The sequence below is a fragment of the Anabrus simplex genome, chromosome 5 (assembly GCF_040414725.1).
Source record: "Anabrus simplex isolate iqAnaSimp1 chromosome 5, ASM4041472v1, whole genome shotgun sequence".
Taxonomy (NCBI): Eukaryota; Metazoa; Arthropoda; class Insecta; order Orthoptera; family Tettigoniidae; genus Anabrus; species Anabrus simplex.
The window spans coordinates 448,551,387-448,570,689 of record NC_090269.1 but is presented as its reverse complement, the minus strand read 5'-3'; the positions used below and the strand labels follow the sequence as shown (position 1 = coordinate 448,570,689).

The window sequence follows — 19,303 nt, the reverse complement described above, 5'->3', positions numbered from 1 at the left end:
TCATTAACTGCCAGTTTCAGAGTTACTTTCAAAATTTCACTAATGTTTATGAAAGTTTTCTACCAACAGACGATTCTTAAAACCAAGGGCTGTATTCAGAATAGTGTTACTATCCTTGCTCATACCAATGTGAAGGAATAGAAGAGAATTTTATCCAAATATAAACCAAGAAAAGTTTTCTAGGCATACCAGAAGATATATTGCATCCTGATAAAGATTGAATTGGAGCTATCTCACACAGAATTTTGGAAGTAAGCAGCCACAGGCATAAGCACCAAATCGTATGAACTGTTTTTGTATGTCCAATGATAATCAAAATAATGTTAGAGGTTGTTTGAACCACTTACAAGTGTTACGATTGTTCTATATCTTTGACATTTGGTGAGAAATATAAATAGGCTACTATATTCTCAGCATATAGTTCGTTTACAGACAGAATAAAATACCTTGAAATACCTGAAGCTCATTCCCTACCCTGGTATTGCTGAGCTCAAAAGTGCTACATAATGCCTCGAGGTAGTTCCATGTCAATCAACATCTTTCAATGCTTCCAAGTATAAATTTTTTTAAAAACATAAAAGAAGCAGGCTTATCAGTCTCATTCTAGGGAAATGCATGATGTGGGCCACACTGAAGACAGCTACAAATGAAATGTTTTACGACTACAAGGATGTTACGTAGTGTTCCGAGAAGAACTGTAGGGATGAAAACACCATCAGTGCTGAGCTAGAAGTGTTGGCAAGTACATTCGCTCTTTCAGAGGATCTAGTAGGAAACCTTTAACTTCCCACTTGGACTCATAAAACCTGGTCTACAATAAAGGGACTGTGATCAAAAGCTTACATTCTGATATAAATTAATTTAGTGATAAAAATGAATTAAAGTATAAAAGACTACAAGATAACGACCTAACACATTCAATTTAGAACAGAATGAACAGGAGCCAAACAAAGGAAAGGAAGAAGAAAGCAATGCACAAAGAGGAGAGGAGAATAATTACAAAGAGCACAGAAAGGAGAACTTTAATTTGCATAAGTCATCAAAGACCAAGAGCTATCTAAAAGGGCAGATTACAGACAATTTTTTCAGACATCACTCAAGAGGCTTTAGACATGGATATCCATTCAACATAGACACTGACCTATCTCAGAGGAATAAAATGAGCTTATTGCAATTCTGGCTTCCCAAAGGAATTGAACATCTGAGCAAGGTACTTGTTTTGGAAGAACTTACAATGCACATTTTGCACTATTTTATCTCTCGTTCTAAGTGCAGACCATGGGAAAACACCTTCAGGGCTTCTGACAGTGGGATCAAACCCACTATCTCCTTAGTGCAAGCTCATAGGAATGCGACCCAAAATGCATGGCCAACTAGCTCAGTTTTCCACTTAACAGAACTCACAAAACAGAGTTTTAAAAAAAATTATCAAAGATTCAAGACAAGACAGGTACTGTGGGAAAAAGTAGCAGTTCACCCCAGATATAGATTCAGTTCACGAAGGAGCAAATCTAAATTCCGGTAAGTTATTTGATGTTTTAAATGCACATTTTTCACACAGTTTGATGAGCTCCTGTCCTGTCTTGTTTTATTTATTAGTATGTTCAAAGCCGTCTGTGGAGAGATGGCGTGGCATGACATTCGTAGACGAATAAATTTGAGTAGCGCTTTTAAATGTAAGAGACATCACAATATGAAGGTGATTTTGGAATACAAGGACAAACTGCAACAAATATTTGTTTACAGAAAGATGATTTAGGGATTGTTGTAATTTAATAAGTGAAATGTTCAGTCATTTCCCAATTATCTGAAATTGTTTAAGGAAAGGAAATCTGAAGCATGGGTGATTGCCCTAAGTGTAGATCAGTAGTCCCTGATTGAATGATCGATTGATCAGGACGTTGGGCAGAGAACAGGAAAGACTGACAGGAAAAATGGACCAACATCAATGTTCAGAAGTCAGCAACTACTCACAATTTCCAGTAACAATGAATGACCTAAGGATTTCATCACTGCTTCTCTGATGACCATCAACAGAGACAGGCTACAAAATGTATTACCCTAAATAGATTTGTGCCATGAGATGAAAGAAGATGCAATGAACATCTGGAGAGCTTTCATTTCTTATTATATGAAAGTATTTAGAAGCTATAGGTCTTCTGAAATTAAATGTATCATTCAGAATAACTCCGCACACTTATGAAGCAAAAAGTTGTTTCTCATATTGGCACACATTTCTCTAACATAATTTTGATATTTGTACAAGAGGTGGCAGAATGATGTGCAGGAATTCAGTATAACTACAGACATATGCTGGGTTAATTCAGCTTCTTCAAATGTCTCTAGACTGAACCCTACTCACTTGCCAACATGATATTAGCATTTCATCACTTTACCCTCTGAGCTATCACATGAAAGGGCATAGAACTGAAGGTCATACAATGGGAAGGTCACAATGGATTGTATTCAGAGTAGCAACAGACAGAGCAAGGAAAGATGATGAAGATATCTAATATCTCCTCCAAAATCTTTGACGACATCTCCACCTTCAATATTGTGTTTGCTTTAGACATGCTATACTGTGGTAATATTTTACTATGTGCTCATCCGACATTAGTAATATTGCAAAGAAGTTTAAATGATGGAGAAAGAATATATTCACTATGATAGCCAGGGACCTACCGCCCATAACCTAATTAAATGTAATACTCACCACTGTCCATCATTTCTGCAGCTAGTAGCATCGCAACTGGCTGACATGAAAAGAAATTATGTCAATCCCACAAAGATACCATTAGCAAACCATGCAGAATACAAACATAACCACACAACGTTCTGAAATTCATATCAATAGCCAACAAAGGTAATGAATAAACAATAGACAATCAATAAGAACTTACCACATGAAAGGCACTGAAGCCTCGATCTTGAGATAATGCCTACCATGATTTTGTAACTAGCTGGATCTAAAAAAGGCTCCTTCACTCCAAGCACAACATATTAATTAAGTTTTTTACCACTTGGAAACATAGAATATACTGCTGTTTCCGTAGTAAATGCTAGAGACCATTTGGCCACTTTGTGGCCCTAATCTGGGCTCTTTTGCTTGCCCCATGAACAATGATTTTGTCACTAGCCAGACCCAAATATCTACATCAATACTGTTGTTTGTAGTTCCTAAGAGTTGGCAGCCTCATGTAGCGCGCTGTCACGTATTTCCAGATAAAGATACATAACAGAGATATACCATGCCTACATGCCAATGCTGCAAACGGTGACGGCTGGTGTCAATGTTGAGTAAGCACATAGAAAATTTTGCCCCTGAAAAATCTTATTCAGCTAATAAGGGTTAAATTTGATCTGAATAAAGTTATCTGGAATGAGACTTACAAATGAAGCACTTCCTATTCCTTCAAGCCAAGCTGGTTCACCTTTGATCTTTATTTCCAGGTCCATTTCACACTGCAAGTGAAGTAGTTAGAAGGTACTGGGTTTGTTGATTACTTCCAATGACCTCACACTGAAAAACAGGCCAGAAATATATTATTTTGCTGTCATTATTATCTAGGTTATTTGTCAACAGACTAAGCAACAAGTTTCTAATTTTACATGATTGTCAATATCATGATCATAGCAAAAAACTCAAATTTTAAATGACTGTGGATATTGTGATCATAGCTATAGAGCCACAAGTTCTCTATGACTGATACTATGATCATAGCCAAGGACCCCCAGTTTTACACGACAGCTAATATTGCAATAATAGCTATATGACATACAGTTTTACATAGAAATGAAACCGCAGCAAGATGAGTTTTCAATTTTAAAATTCAAGGTAAATTGAGGGTGATCAGACTACACAAAATGGCTCAAAAAACAGTGACTATGCCATTTGCTTCCCACTCTGATCACCCCGGTGTCTTCCTACCATTCTTATCCCCTGTGCTCCCCTTCAAAACTAACTGAACAGTTCCCAGTGCCTTGAGATTTGTTCGATCAAACTTTTCCTTTGTAGAATCAAATTCACACAAACCGTTCTCCGCTCATCAACCTAATGAACTATCTCCTAATTTGAGACATGTTCTATTCACCTGATATTCAACAACTTCTGATAACACCACATTTCAAAGGCTTCAACTCTGTCTTCCTCAGCACCAGTTATTATCCATATTTCACTTCCATATAGTGTCATTCGGCACATTCAATGTAAACATAATTCTTAAGTTTTTCAATCTGCTAAACATAAGGAACACAACGTTAGAGAGACTGGAGTTCAGGCAGGATTTAGTGATGATACTTATAGATATTGAGAAGGCATATGACAGTGTACCACGGCAACTGGTCTTGGATGCATTAATAAATAAAATAAGGCAGGCATATCAGAAAAAATTATCGAACCCATATACAAAAAATGAGCGCAAGTGGTAGAAAATCTAGTTCAATGTAGAAACAGGACTTCAACGACGATGTGCATTATCCCCTTTACTCTTAATTACAGTCATGGATGAAAATCCACAAGTGTATACAACAAGAAATAGAAATCAAAGAGACACAGGCCTTACTCTGTGCAGATGATATTGTAATATAGGGAGAAGATGAAATGGAAGTACTATAACAAGTTACTTTATGGAATCAGGAGATAGAGAAATATGGAATAAAATAACTGTGGAGTAGTGTATGGCAGCAGCGGTGTTGAGTAACAATTGAGAAGGAAGAGAAGATATTTATGTAAATGGAAGACCATTGGAAGTTGTGGCAAGATTCAAGTATTTGTGGAGTATACTTGTAAAAGATGAGAAAATAATAATAATGTTAATTGCTTCACATCCCACTAACTATACTTTTATAGATTTCGGAGATGCCAAGGTGCTGGAATTTGTTCCTGCAGGAGAGCATCTCATAATCGCAATCAGCCAGTTCTATCAATAACTGATGAGGCCTCTTGAAGTCTGAAAACTTAGGTAAATATTTAGGAGTTGTCTCCATTTCCAGCGATCTTGAGCGATGTTTTGACATATTAACTCTGGAAATTTTATGGATGTCCTTTTTCCAGCGATCCAGTAGCCTTCCTCATGGTCTCAGTTTATCTCTTGGGCTCCATTTGAGAACAACCTTGGTCCATCTGTCATACCTTCTTTGGGCCACATGTCCTGCCCAACGCCACTTCAAGGTTCAATCAATCAATCAGTGACTGCTCCTATGTCATAGGCCTTCTTTCTATCTCTTGTGGTAAACCCAAGCATAGACATCTCCATTCTTCTCTGAGCAGTTCTTAGTTTCCGTTTAGTGAGCTTGTTCATTGTCCATGTCTCACAGGTATAGGTCACGACAGGGAGTAGGCATTGGTCATGACCTTGCTTCTTTAGGTTTACTGACATGTTGGATTTGAAGACGGTTAAATATCGTCCAAATGCTTGCCATCCAAATTTGATTCTTCTATATGTCAATATATCTACCTACATGAGGCTGACGTATATTTTTACCTTCATATACCACCAGACTGAGCCATGCTCGAACTTGCCAAGTTGAGGTCAGAAGGCGAGCCCCTCGACCGTCTGAGCCACTCAGTCCGGTGATGATGGGAAAATAAACAGAGAAATTGGAAAGAGAACTGAACAAGTTCTGCCAATATGTGAGAGGTATAGTGTGGAACTAGAATGCCCCAAGAAATGCAAGAAAATTCTATACCCAATGTATTACCCTCCAATTTCATATATATGCAGAAGCACATGGACAACAATGAAACGTGATGTAAGCAGAATCCAAGCAGCCAAGATGAAATTCCTTAGAGGAATAATTGAGAAAAAATGAAGGGATGAAGGCTGAACTGTAGAATTCAGGAAGAGAATTGGATCTCCTAAACTGCAAGACCAGTAAGGTGAAATGGTATTGGCATATGATGAGAATGGGATGGGACAGAGTTCCAAAGAGTATTTAGAGAGAAAATAATAGGAGAAAGATAATGGGGAATGCCCAGAAAGATGTGGATGAATACCATGAAGGAGAGTACAGAGAAGAAAGGAGTAAAATTAGAAGAAATATTGGAGGAAGGAAGGGAGTGTTGGAGAGATAGAAAACTGAGGAGTTTACTGATTCACAACTCAACCCAGAAGACTGGAAATGGAATACGAAGAAGAAGAATCTGTTTTACTGAAGACAAAAATCATACAATACTCCTATCAGCTCATTTCACTGAATAATGCTACCAACCTTTCATTATTTGTCTGTGCATGTCATGCCTAATGGCAGAATTGAGGGGTGCTTACCGGAGTGCCCCTTCAAGGGAATTTCACATCAGAAAATTGGTTTAAATTTTTATTGTTCCCCTGGTGGTACAAGACTTGTCTGTGTTGAATACCTCGAGTGGTGCCTCACCCAATTAATTTCAGTCAATAGCAGTGTTTGTTAGTTAATGATATTTTACTGTAAAAGTAAGTTACACAAACTGCACTGACAACGAATACTACAATTTCTCACACATGTATTATACGTGAACCTTTTCTTGATCCCAATTTTTAGTGGGGTGAGGAGTAAGGAGGGAGCTCTGCTGGCTCCGATTACACTGCCAACTGAACAGAAATGAAATAGGAATTGAATCGATAATAATAAATAATAATAATGTTATTTGCTTTACGTCCCACTAACTAATTTTACGGTCTTCGGAGATGCCGAGCTGCCAGAATTTAGTCCCATAGGAGTTCTTTTACGTGTCAGTAAATCTACTGACATAAACTCATTCATTGTTCATGTCTCACAGGCATAGGTCATGACAGGGAGAAGGCATTGGTCATGACCTTGCTTCTTTAGGTTTACTGACATGTTGGATTTGAAGACGGTTGAATATCATCCAAATGCTTGCCATCCAAATTTGATTCTTCTATGTGTCAATATATCTACCTACATGAGGCTGACGTATATTTTCACCTTCAAACACCACCGGACTGAGCCAGGATTGAACCTGCCAAGTTGGGGTTAGAAGACCAGCGCCTTAACTGTCGGAGCCACTCAGCTCGGCAAAAATCGATAATACAATTGACCGATATTCATTTACTAAATGTTTATTATCTTAAGCTAACAAGTGTGTCACACACATTATATAACATTTCTCGATGCGAATCTTGTTCCTAGCATTAATTCTATAGTTTAGCTTTGCTGTGTAAACAACAAAAGTACTAGTTCATGAAGTGAATGCCAGATGGCTCACGGCGATGTATAAGCCATTGATAGTTTGTGTTTAAAAGGTTCCCAAGGTTGCGTTCACAAAATACGAGTCTGAGTAGAGTTGGAGTAAAGTATTGTGGAGTAACTAGTAAGGTTAACTCTGAATAACACTATTTCATGAACGCTTGGATAGTGTTGTACTTGAGCCCGGCTCGAGCTGCTTGAACAGATGATGTCGGTGTTCAAACAAGTTTACGCGCCAAAACTTAGCACCTTGCTCTTACGAACACCCAGAAAACTTGAGAAGGATGTGTAAGAGTAATATGCTGGACAGCACGGGTTCGTCCACCGTTTACTGTTACTTCTATGTCATTTGTACATAATATAATATTGGAGACAGTCAAACATTGTGTTTGTGTGATGATTTGTTACAAATGACTCCATCAGAATAAACCAATTGTCTACTAAAATGTGTTGTTGCTTGGGCTATATAATAAATGCAGAAAAAGGAAACGTTTACATGTGTCAAAATAGTTACATATTTGAATGGTTATGACTAAAAAATTAAAATCTTTGTCTTCAGCTGATGACACATTTCATGCTTGGCTTCACGGCTAAATGGTTAGCATGTTGGCCTTTGGTCACAGGGGTCCCAGGTTCAATTCTCGGCAAGGTCACAATTTTTAACACCATGAGATGGTGTCTGTCTTGTCTCATTTGGGCTTGAAAACTACTGGACCGATTGACCTGAAGTTTGGTAAGGGATACAGCACAAAATCTCGAGTCACTTTTGATTTTCATATATATTTCATGCAATTAGATAGTAACAGTGCTCCTTAATATTATTCATAAATCTATTTGTGTACACGATTGATGAGATGTCAATCCTCGCTTACTCAAATTCCTCTATACGAGCAAAAAGGTATTATGCTGGACAGCACAGGTCCATCCACTCTTCACTGTTACTTCCATGTCCTTTGTACGTAATATAATATTGGAGACAGTCAAACTTTGTGTTGGTGCGATGATTCGTTACAAATGCCTCCATCAGAATAAACCAAACTTCTCCCAAGAAGCCCAAAGCATGACCTTGTAAGAATAATATTACCATACTCACAATTTTGTGTCAAACGTACGGTTGTTACAAGATACACAAGTACTGCTTTGGGAGGAAATACTTCCGGTAATATGCAGGGAATATTATGGATACATGCTTTGTCCTTTTCATAGCATATTATCATAATCTAAGCCTTCTAATTTTATGGGCAAACTTTATTCCCCACAAGATATACGTCAATGACTGAATGTATAGTAATATATGACAGCATGCATCTTCTTTATCAATATCATACATACACCTGCTTGAACGGTGCTTCACTTTATATGTTATTTGCTTATCTGCACGTTCGCCCTGTAGCCCGAGTCAGACTTCGCCTTCGGTCACATGACTGCTCAAGCTTGCTTCAAACAGGATCGAACCTCAGCGTGTATCCGGTTGGCTCGATCCCTCTCGAACACAAGTATCGTTTGCCCATCACTACGCTTGGAGTGAATACAGAATATGGCTAATCAATAAAGGAAGTTTATTTGTTTTACCATAATCTCATTTGCGAGGAATTTGGTGTCTAATTTCCAAGTGTGTTTCTTCATAGCAGCAGGGTATATGAGTTATTACTTTCCTCACCAAGTTGTGCCTTAATATAGTATCTGTTATTATTTATCTCGAAGGAAGAGTGTAATTACATTGATGATGAATACCGATACATCGGCTCCACACTGGTGCATGATAAGCCATTTAGGACAACTAGCTATGCAGATTATATTGCTAACAAGTACAACAAAACGGAATTTAAACATTTCTGATTGCCCGAATCAGCTTTCGAACATCTACTCAGAGTCACTGGCCCTAAACTTTATAAATCTAAAATCGGACGAGGAAGAACATTGCAAGACCCACGAAAGTAAATTTTGGTTGTAATTGGCTCTTAGTACCTGATTCGTACAGATCCATTTCATGAGAGTTATAAATGCACTGTGCTGCATTTCTGATCATATAATTAAATGGTCTCACTCAGAAGGTCATCTAAAATTTTTAAAAATACATGGGTATTCTCATAAAAATTCAATCATGTTATTTCCGCCGATTACTAAAATTGGTACCTATTTTTCCTGTTCTAAACGAAAATATCTCCTTTATTCAATATATAACGCCCTTCCTTGTCAACAACTAGAACATAATTAGAATTCATTGCCATGTCAATATAGGCCCCTACTCGTATTTTTATATTTTTCACTGCCAACAATGAATGCATTGCTGCGCATGTCGAGTTAAATCTACTCACCTATTTACGCGGAATAAAAAAGAATATAAGTTACTCTGAGTTAAATCAAATGCATTTTCTAAACAACTTGTAGAGTTAACTCTTTACTTTTGTGAACGGATAGAGTTAATTCTGAGTTTACTCGGAGTTGTAGAGTAGTATTTTGTGAACGCAACCCAATACGAATCTCGAAGATAACCGAGGTCTACCGATTCAGCACTAGGGAGCTCAGGTATCAAGAAAAGGTTCGGTATAATAACACGAGCTTCGTCCCTGTGGCCAATTGTGTTGATTCTTACTTATGCCAGGGAACAGTTTTCTGTGTAAACATATATCTGTTCAGGAAACTATGATCACATGTAGGGTATTCTGTATATTTCAACATCGGTGACACTTCCTAAGTGTGCCATGTTTACTCGTTCTGGCCATCAATGGTTATTCTAATATATTATTGGTTTTACTTGCCCCAGCATTTGCCTAATGAGAAAACGGAAAACCACGGAAAACGATGTTCACGGCTGCCGCTGGTGGCATTCGAACCATGCAAACTCAGAGCAACACGCTCCTAACCACGCAGCCAACTGGCTCGATCCTGAAGAAGTTCTTCAACACGCCGATAAATATCAGGAAATATCTTACGAAAGAGAGGCAGGCTACTGTTAAGATAAAACATGAGGAATAAATACTGGGTATAGCTGTTGTGGGGTAATGATATGATAGACCGATATCGCAAGAATTCTACACATTCTGATAATCTTACAGATATCCTAAACGGAACAAGTCGCAAGACGGAGCCCTAACACCATCTTTCGTAGCCTAGAGTTAAAAAAAAAAAAAAATCACCATTCTTTCTAAAATCACCATCCTTAATTCTGCAGGTTCGTAGCACTTCAGAAATATTATCCATACCATTACATTCAGATATCCAATTCAGTGAAACTGAGAGACATACACTGTTACTTGCCGGCAATTGCAAAACTAGGTTGGGATTCATCAAAAAGAAAGCTAGTTATAATAGTTTTATTGCAGCCAAAAGGCCATGTAAAGAAAGCTAGTTATACAGGTAAAAATTTTTAATCCTTAAGTAACAATAACATTTAAAAAAGTTAAGAATAGAGGTACGGGTAGCTCGAAAAATGTAGAAATCTGAAATCGAACGATTAGTAACTTATTTACTTCTTGAAGTTTTCAATTGCAAAGGTAAATGATTGAGACTTGAACATTACCGACAATATGTTAGAGCTTGTGGACACAGCGTAAAATTATAGAAATCACAATTCCACAATGAAGAAAATCTTAGAGAAGTGACACTAATAACGGAATAAGCTGTGCGGTACTACTGGCTAATACGCATCTTATGGAACAACAGACCCGTCACTTCGAAAACAAACCAGATATTGCGATGTAGTTTAATAGTTATAACCTCGTATCACTTAAAACAAACGCTTGAAGAACAACTCCACTTTAACCTGTCAATGATACGAAGAAGAGCATCTTAGTCCTTACTGTAGTCTGTGATCGATTTGGTCCTTTTCGTCCACTTTAATATGTGGTATGTTATTAATAACAATAACATGCGTAACACATATTTATGTCACGTTATGGCCTTTGGGCTGAAATAAATTCGTAATTATTGCTTTGATAACCACGTGTGAGACCAGAGTACTTCGTCATTTTTGTTTATCTTTTTTATTTTCGTTTTCATGCTCTGCGGGTGTTTTTCAGTGAAATTCTGAGTGGAATTTCTTGTTTGAAGAAGTAGAAGATATTTGAGGTAAGAATTCCTTATTATTCCTGTTTTATTAACCTCCTGAGGCCGGAATATGAAATGCATATCGCACCAATGTAAATGAAATTCCAATAAATATAACACCCACTTTTCGGCTTACTCAATGTTATATTTAAGTACCGGTAGTTTATTGTTTAAAATATTTTTTGCGGGATATTTTTAAACAGTGTCTTAAAATAACACTAGGCCACAGGAGGTTATGTAAGTTATTAAGTTGATGGTTGGTTGATAGCTGTTTCTGTTCCCCAAAATATCTTTTTTTTAAACTATTTTTGCATGGTGGTTGTTATTAATAACAATAACATGTTTATCATACGTACATGTTATGGCCTTTCGGCTGCAATAAATTCTTAATTTATTAAATTCAGTTGATGTAGGCCTAATATATTATTTCTGATAAGCCACTGTCGTTTTGATGGTATTGAATTTACAGTAAAAGTATAAACTGTTGACAGAGCTCTTAATTATTTCCTTCTATTTATTTTTATTCCGTAGATCATGCATGGAAAGTGCCAAATTTGTGGGATATACACCAATAGCGAAGAGCAGCAGGGAATCATATATTATTTCACCATTTCCCTCTTCCTGGATGTGATATTTGCAAAACGTGGCTGGACACTGTGGGAATCCAAAAGTTGCGGCAGCTTTCTTCAAAGCAGCTGAGGAACCACACTGTGTGTTTGAGACATTTTCGCTGCTCCAGCTATCCAGGACCTCTATTGAAGATACTGTCTCAGATAGAAGTAAGTAATTATTATCGTTATTAATATTATTAATGGTCACAGTACTGTGACATATCAAATTTTTCTGTTGTTCATTTCAAATTGCTCTCTGGAGGTAATTATGGTAAATTCAACAGTGGCAGACAAGGTTGAACCTCGCTTCTCATAATGAAAGTCACTGTAATGCCCGTCATGCCTAGTCTTGCCTTACCTAGCAAGTTGAAATTTGTACATCTCTTAAAGGCAGAGTGTAGCTGAAATTCTGAACATTTGAATGTACCTTTTTAAATTTTTGTCTCAGCATGTAGGGATCTACTTTTGGAGTCAGTGAATATCAAATTTACAATAATAGTAAGGTTTTCTCCATTAATTTCAATCAAACATGAACAGAGCAAAATCAGTCCTTTAATATCCCTCAATACAGTAAAGTGCTTAACGAATTTTGGTGGACAACATTCTCAATGTAATTTTATTCCTGTTATTCCTACCTTAAGAACTGTAGGAGGACCATAATAACTATAGATATATTTATAAATGAATGATGATTGCATTCACTGTAGTAGGGGAGAAAAAAATTCATATCTTAGTGATTTTTTTTTTACACATATAGGTGTGCCTTGACATAAGTCTGGACGTCGGTCAGGTCCTTCAGCTGCTACGAGTTCTGCTACTGCTTCTCCCACTGCCTCCACTCCTCCTGTTACCGGTACTGCTGCTACTTCTACCACTGTTACTATCACTTGTAGTATTGCTGTTTCTACTACTACAGCCAATAGTGATACTGTTGAACCCTTACCAAAATGCTTAATTCCTTTTCATTTCCTACAGGCATTGGCACGGCTTTCTTCAAAGTGTTAGAATCTCTAGTCAGAACTGTGAGTAGGCTAGTGATCAAAAAGTTTGGTCCCTTTTTTTTAATGAAGTTTCTTTGTCTGCTAGACTTCATTACAATGTTACTTTGGATTAAACTGGTGGGTACAACGACTATGGACACCTAGGATGTACCAACAGATTTGCTGTCATGCCACCGGGCGAGTTGGCCGTGCGGTTAGGAGCGCGCAGCTATGAACTCACATCCAGAAGATAGTGGGTTCGAACCCTACTGTGGGCAGCCCTGAAGATGGTTTTCCGTGGTTTCCCTTTTTCACACCAGGTAAAAGCTGGGGCTGTACCTTAATTAAGACCACGGCCGCTTCCTTCCCATTCCTAGGCCTTACCTGTCCATCGTCGCCATAAGACCTATCTGTGTTGGTGCAACATAAAGCAACTAGCAAAAAGCTGATCATGCCTTGCTGTTCATGCCTAGAGGTCTCCTCAGAAAATGAAAGCAACCTGTCGCTTACTTTTTCTGCAGAGCCAACGTACCCACTGAGAAACTTGAAAGTTTTGATAAAGGATGTCATTTGTGCTTTGCAGAAAACCGGCTAGGAAATTTTGGCAAGTGTGTTGCTACCAGGGTCCCACAAATAGCAGGAATGAGTAGCCAGGGGATACTATGTAAAAAATAAATATGATAAAATTTCAACTTATTCCCCTCAGGCTACTAACAATATTATTAGACAGGCAAACATTAACAGCAAAAATTACCTATTTTAGTTTTATCATGAAGAAGACGTAACAAAGTAATTTGAAGTTTTAGTGTTCTACTGCTCTTTCATAGTCACTCGGTTGCTGTGAAGAGCCAGACAGGTTTGTTACATCCCGATACCAAGCTCAATAGCTGCAGTCACTTAAGTGCGACCAGTATCCAGTATTCGGGAGATAGAAGGTTCAAACCCCACTGTCAGCAGCCCTGAAGATGGTTTTCTGTGGTTTCCCATTTTTACACCAGGCAAATGCTGGGGCTGTACCTTAATTAAAGCCATGGCTGCTTCCTTCCCACTCCTAGCCCTCTCCTGCCCCATCATTGCATAAGCCCTATCTGTGTCGGTGTGTCGTAAAGCAACTTACAAAAAAAAAGTTACTTCCCACGGAATCGACTGCTTGCATGCTACTCCACTCTAATCCAGACACTGCTCGTGCATGACACTAAAGATATAACTCGCGCAATTATGCTGACAATGATGAAGATTTTTTATTTAAATAAACAGTTTTACAGTGTTTTCATTTTAATTTGCAACACATAATGACTGAAATATGTGTAGCCTCTGTAGCTCAGGTGGCAGCGCGGTGGCCTCTCACCGCTGGGTTCCTTGGTTCAAATCCCGGCCACTCCATGTTAGATTTGTGCTGGACAAGGCAGAGACAGGACAGGTTTTTCTCCGGGTACTCTGGTTTTCCCTGTTATCTTTCATTCCAGCAACGCTCTCCACTGTAATTTAATCTGTCAGTCATTAATCATTGCCCCAGAGGAGTGCGACAGGCTTTGACAGCCGGCACAATTCCTATCCTCGCCACAAGATTGGGCCTCATTCATTCCATACCTGGCCAGCCCCGTGGTGTAGGGGTAGCATGCCTGCCTCTTACCCGGAGGCCCCATGTTCGATTCCCAGCCAGGTCAGGGATTTTTACGTGGACCTGAGGGCTGGTTTGAGGTCCACTCAGCCTACGTGATTAGAATTGAGGAGCTATCTGATGGTGAGATAGTGGCCCCGGTCTAGGAAGCCAAGAATAACGGCCAAGAGTATTCGTCGTTCTGACCACAGGACACCTCGTAATCTGCAGGCCTTCGGGCTGAGCAGCGGTCGCTTGGTAGGCCAAGGCCCTTCAAGGGCTGTCGTGCCATGGGGTTTGGTTTGGTTTGGTTTGGTTTGGTTCATTCCATACCTGACCCGATCACTGACTGGAAAATAGGTTGTAGGTTTTCAATGACTGAAATATGTATTAATATTATTTAAACCAAGTGAGTTAGGAGCGCACAGCTGTGAGCTTGTTTTCGGGAAATAGTGGGTTCAAACCCCACTGTACCGGGCAAGTTGGCCGTGTGGTCAGGGGCATGTGGCTGTAAGCTTGCATCCCGAATCTGACTGTGGGCAGCCCTGAAAATGTTTTTCCGTGGTTTCCCATTTTCACATCAGGCAAATGCTGGGGCTGTACCTTGATTAAGGCCACGGCTGCATCCCTCCAACTCCTAGGCCTTTCCTATCCCATCATTGCCATAAGACCTATCTGTGACGGTGCGACGTAAAGCAACTAGCAAAAAAAGACCCCACTGTCGGCAGCACTGAAGATGGTTTCCGTGGTTTCCCATTTTAACACCAGATAAATGCTGGGGCTCTCCTTTAATTTATGGCCATGGCTGCTGTCTTTCCACTCCTAGCACTTTCATATCCCATCATCACCATAAGATCTATCTGTGTCGGTGCGATGTAAAGCAACCTGAAATATTATATAACTAGCAGATATCTAGGTTATGATAGCCGGGCGGTCAGTGCAAGGTCCTAGGGAGAGCACTGTGTATGGGTAAATATTGTTGAAGACTTAAAATTAAACAATTTCAATTTGCAAAATCGTAATGATTGGGTATTAAAGTTTTTAATTTTGTATTACAAAACACCCAGCATGTAGGCTACACAGTGTGGTCTCATATCTGTGAGATTGCACTTGGGCAGTGGTGTGTTTGAGTCCCACTGACAGCAACAGTGAAGATGGTTTCCCTTCTTTGCAATAGGCAGGCAGATATACTAAGGCCGTACCTTAATTAAGGCCACAGCTGCTTCCTTCTGAGACCCATTCCATCGTTGTCATCAGTCGGTGCTATATAAAACTCATAGCCAAAAAAATGAGACATCATTATGAAGCCCATAACATGATTATAATTTAACATTAAGAATTTCATTCTTTAGGTTCCGTATTGAATCCAGATTCACAATAGAGAATTGGGAAAAGTTAATATCCACCTTTTCAATACAATGTATTACGTGAGGGTTTTACATTTAAAACATCACGTTTATTTACATCTGGTACCGGTTTCGACAATGTTTGATGTCATCATCAGCCAAGGACAATTGTACAAAGATATATTACATTAATCATGACTCCTACAGTAATATAACATGTAATGAATATAAACATGAAAATAATTAAAAATATATACATATATAAGGTGACAGTCAATGGGATAAAAGATTGTTTTATAAGGTGTACACCTTAGTATTTTAGTTAAAAAAGGAGAAAGTATTGAAAGTGAAGTATAATAATCAGCTTTTAGTGACATATTTGTCTGTTGAACAGTATGGTTGTGTTTTTGGAGGCTTTATAGCCATGGTTAACATTATAAAACTAGACACATGCTTAGTTATGAGTGTTTCTAAATAAAAATATGTACAGTAAAATCTAGAAAGTATTCGAATATGGCTTGAGCTTGAGCTTAAAAGATTGAATGTCACTGCACATTGATGTTGGCATATAAAATGCCCGTTGGTGGATTCTATGTATAAGTTTTTTGTACTCTAATTTATATCATATTAGACAGAGCATTTTACATTAAGGGCAGTTCTGTTGTAATGGTATTGAAGAGATTCTTGTGCTATGAGTTGCAAGTACATAGGTTGTTCGAGAAGGATCTTGAACCAAGGCGGAACCTATAAGAAAATATAATCCGCGATTTTAGAATTACTTAAGTCAGGAATGTATATTATTAATAAAAGAATAGCAGACTCACCTCGGATGCCAAGCTAGTATCAGATGTGTCAGAGAGGAATACACAAAAATAGACAATAACATAACCTTTAACAACATACACCTCTGGTCTAGGTATATCGATGACGTATTTATCATAATGGACCAACGTTCCATAGACGCAGTTACTACTTTAACACATTTAAACACTATCGATGCAGACATTAAATTTTCATTAGAGTCCGAAGTTAACAAAACCATTAATTTCCTAGATCTCACTATCACTAGGCTCCCCTCTTCCTTCAAATATAAAATTTACAGAAAACCTACGCATACTGCTACTACAATAAAACAGGACTCCATTCATCCCCTTAATCATAAATTGGCAACTTACAATAGTCTAGTATATCGAGCCTTCAACATACCTATGTCCAAATCAGACCTCAAATCAGACGACTGCCTCAGTACTTATCTCGGACAGACCGGTAGATCATTCAAAATTAGATATACAGAACATGTAAACGCTATCAAATACCGAAGATTCTCTGCAGTAGGACATCATATAAACGACTACAAACACAAATTTCAAGGCTTAGACCAAGACATAGACATCATCGAAATAATAAATAAAGGCCCTGCACTCGATTTAACAGAACAATTCTATATATCACTTGATCAGTACTATAACCCTAATTATAATCTCAATGACCTCTCTGAGAAACCTACGATCTTGTTTGACACGTTCATTAAAATTTTAAATAATCTAAAAATACCCAAAAATCAATCAGTCATCAAAACAATACATAACATGCTCAAGTATTACCCCTACCGCTCTCCGCGCCCACCTGACTATAGTCCCGCCTCTATTGCCCTTCCCCTTCCCCTCCCTCCTACTTAGAAACTCCGCCCCTCACTGCACTCGTGCAGACCCGCCTCTACCTTCAGTTAGTCCGTTGGTTCCTCTCTGACACATCTGATACTAGCTTGACATCCAAGGTGAGCCTGCTATTCTTTTATTAATAATATTTCAAAATCCAGTTTCCTCCAGTATTTGATTCCCTCCAACACACTTGTCTTTGTTTGCTTGGTTTCCATTTGAAACAGCGTTATAATTGAGATATGCTTTTTTATGGGTGCTTCTGAGGAGGTCCACAGTCCTTCCTGCTTCTTTAATTCTACCCTGTTCTCTCTGTAGAAGACAAGGTCGATTGTGCTAGTTCCATTTGGGGCTCTGTAGGTAGGTACATGTTTGTTGTTTGCCATCTTAAAACTTTGCTCTTCTAAAGCTTCCATAAGCAAGTCCGTCTTAGTGCAGGGTTTGTCAGTTCTGCAGTTAAAATCCCCTGCGATAATTACATTTTCCTCGTTTCTTGTTTGTGCTGTTACCTTGGATACCATTTCTATGATATTTTCCGTTGGTTCGCGCGGTAGGATGTACTGTATTACCATATTCTCTTCTTTAGAAGTACCCTCTAGGTTTCCCAAATTGCCTTTAGAGTAGCATGTGACTCCTCCTGCTGTCGGTGTAGCCAATGACTGCAGATTCAGTTGTTCTGTAAGAAATGTCGCTCCGTCACTGTCCTTTAATGTAGTCTCCTGTGTGTATGGCAATGCATTCCTTAATCCTTCGATGTTCCATAGAAGTATTTTTATGGGTTTAGTCAAGTGATCCTCCCTCTTCCTCATCTCCTCGTGGGTGTCCCCTCCAAAACCGAAATATCCTCACAAATACTCCCTTCGGCCAGTAACCCGGATTCTCCACGTCAACATGATTCTTGAATGGTGTTCCCACCTTAAACGCTTTGTAGTTTCCCTTGGTATTGAGATCCTCACACGATATACCCTCTGTGATTGCATTTTTATTAAGGAAGTGCATTAGAGATTCACTGGTGGTGCTCTTCTTCAGTCGTCCCACATATAACCAAGAAGCACTTTCTCCTGCTTATAGGTCTTCGTCCTCTTTCGTCCCTAGTATGATTGGTGGTCGCGGCGAGATCTATTCTTTTCTCTTTCTTTTCACCATTTGTGTCGATTGGCTGGTGTTTCCTTCTCCCTCTTCATCTTCTCCCTGCATCCGGTTGTCTGCTACTCGTTCTTCTGTGCTGTTCTCGCATGCTTTCGATTTAGTCATCCTATTACCTTCTGTTCCTCCTCCGTTATTATCCTTTGTTTCTACTGGTTTAGCTTTTGGGATTACTTGCGTCACTTGTGGTCTCCGTTTATTCAGTGATTTTCATATTTCCTCTATCAATGCTCCTAGCTGGTTTTGCAGGAAATCCATATTTGAGTCCACTTTCTGAGACAGCCCTTCCATCTTCTTTTCTTCTTTGTCCCTTTTCTTGATTAGCTGGTGCTTGCATGTCTCGTACATCCACAACAGTTTGCTGCTTTTTCGTCTCAATACGTCAAACTCCCCTATAGTCTTGCCTGTGCACTCCTTGTGGTGCCATTTCTCACATATACCTTCACATTGTTTCGATATATCGTCACCTCTCACCTTCTTATCGCATGTTCCACATAGAGCATGGTTTTCGTTTGCACCTGTCATTTCGTTTCTTCCAATCCTGATCAGTCAATCGAAGTTCTAACTACTTTGTAGTTCCAATATGGCTCTTTATTATCTAGTAAGCCCTGATTTCAAATTTTCAATTTTTAACAGTCACTATCGCTTGTTCACCCTGTTCATATAGACAATGGCTCGCAACGGCTCATGGACAGCGCAACACTACTATACAACACTACTGAGATGC

The 19,303-nt window shown here is 38.8% G+C and overlaps 1 protein-coding gene across 1 annotated transcript in view; it reads right to left on the bottom strand.

The window, feature by feature from the left end:
* Positions 1 to 4,125, bottom strand: part of LOC137501037 (uncharacterized) — a 58,678-nt gene extending 54,553 nt beyond the window's left edge. The window contains exons 1-2 of the mRNA XM_068227897.1: positions 4,092 to 4,125; positions 3,391 to 3,520 (exon numbers count right to left, since the gene is read on the bottom strand). Of these exons, the coding sequence (XP_068083998.1) occupies positions 3,391 to 3,456 (66 nt within the window). The 5' untranslated portion in view covers positions 3,457 to 3,520; positions 4,092 to 4,125. The remainder of the gene's footprint in view (positions 1 to 3,390; positions 3,521 to 4,091) is intronic.
* Between the last annotated feature and the right edge of the window lie 15,178 nt (positions 4,126 to 19,303).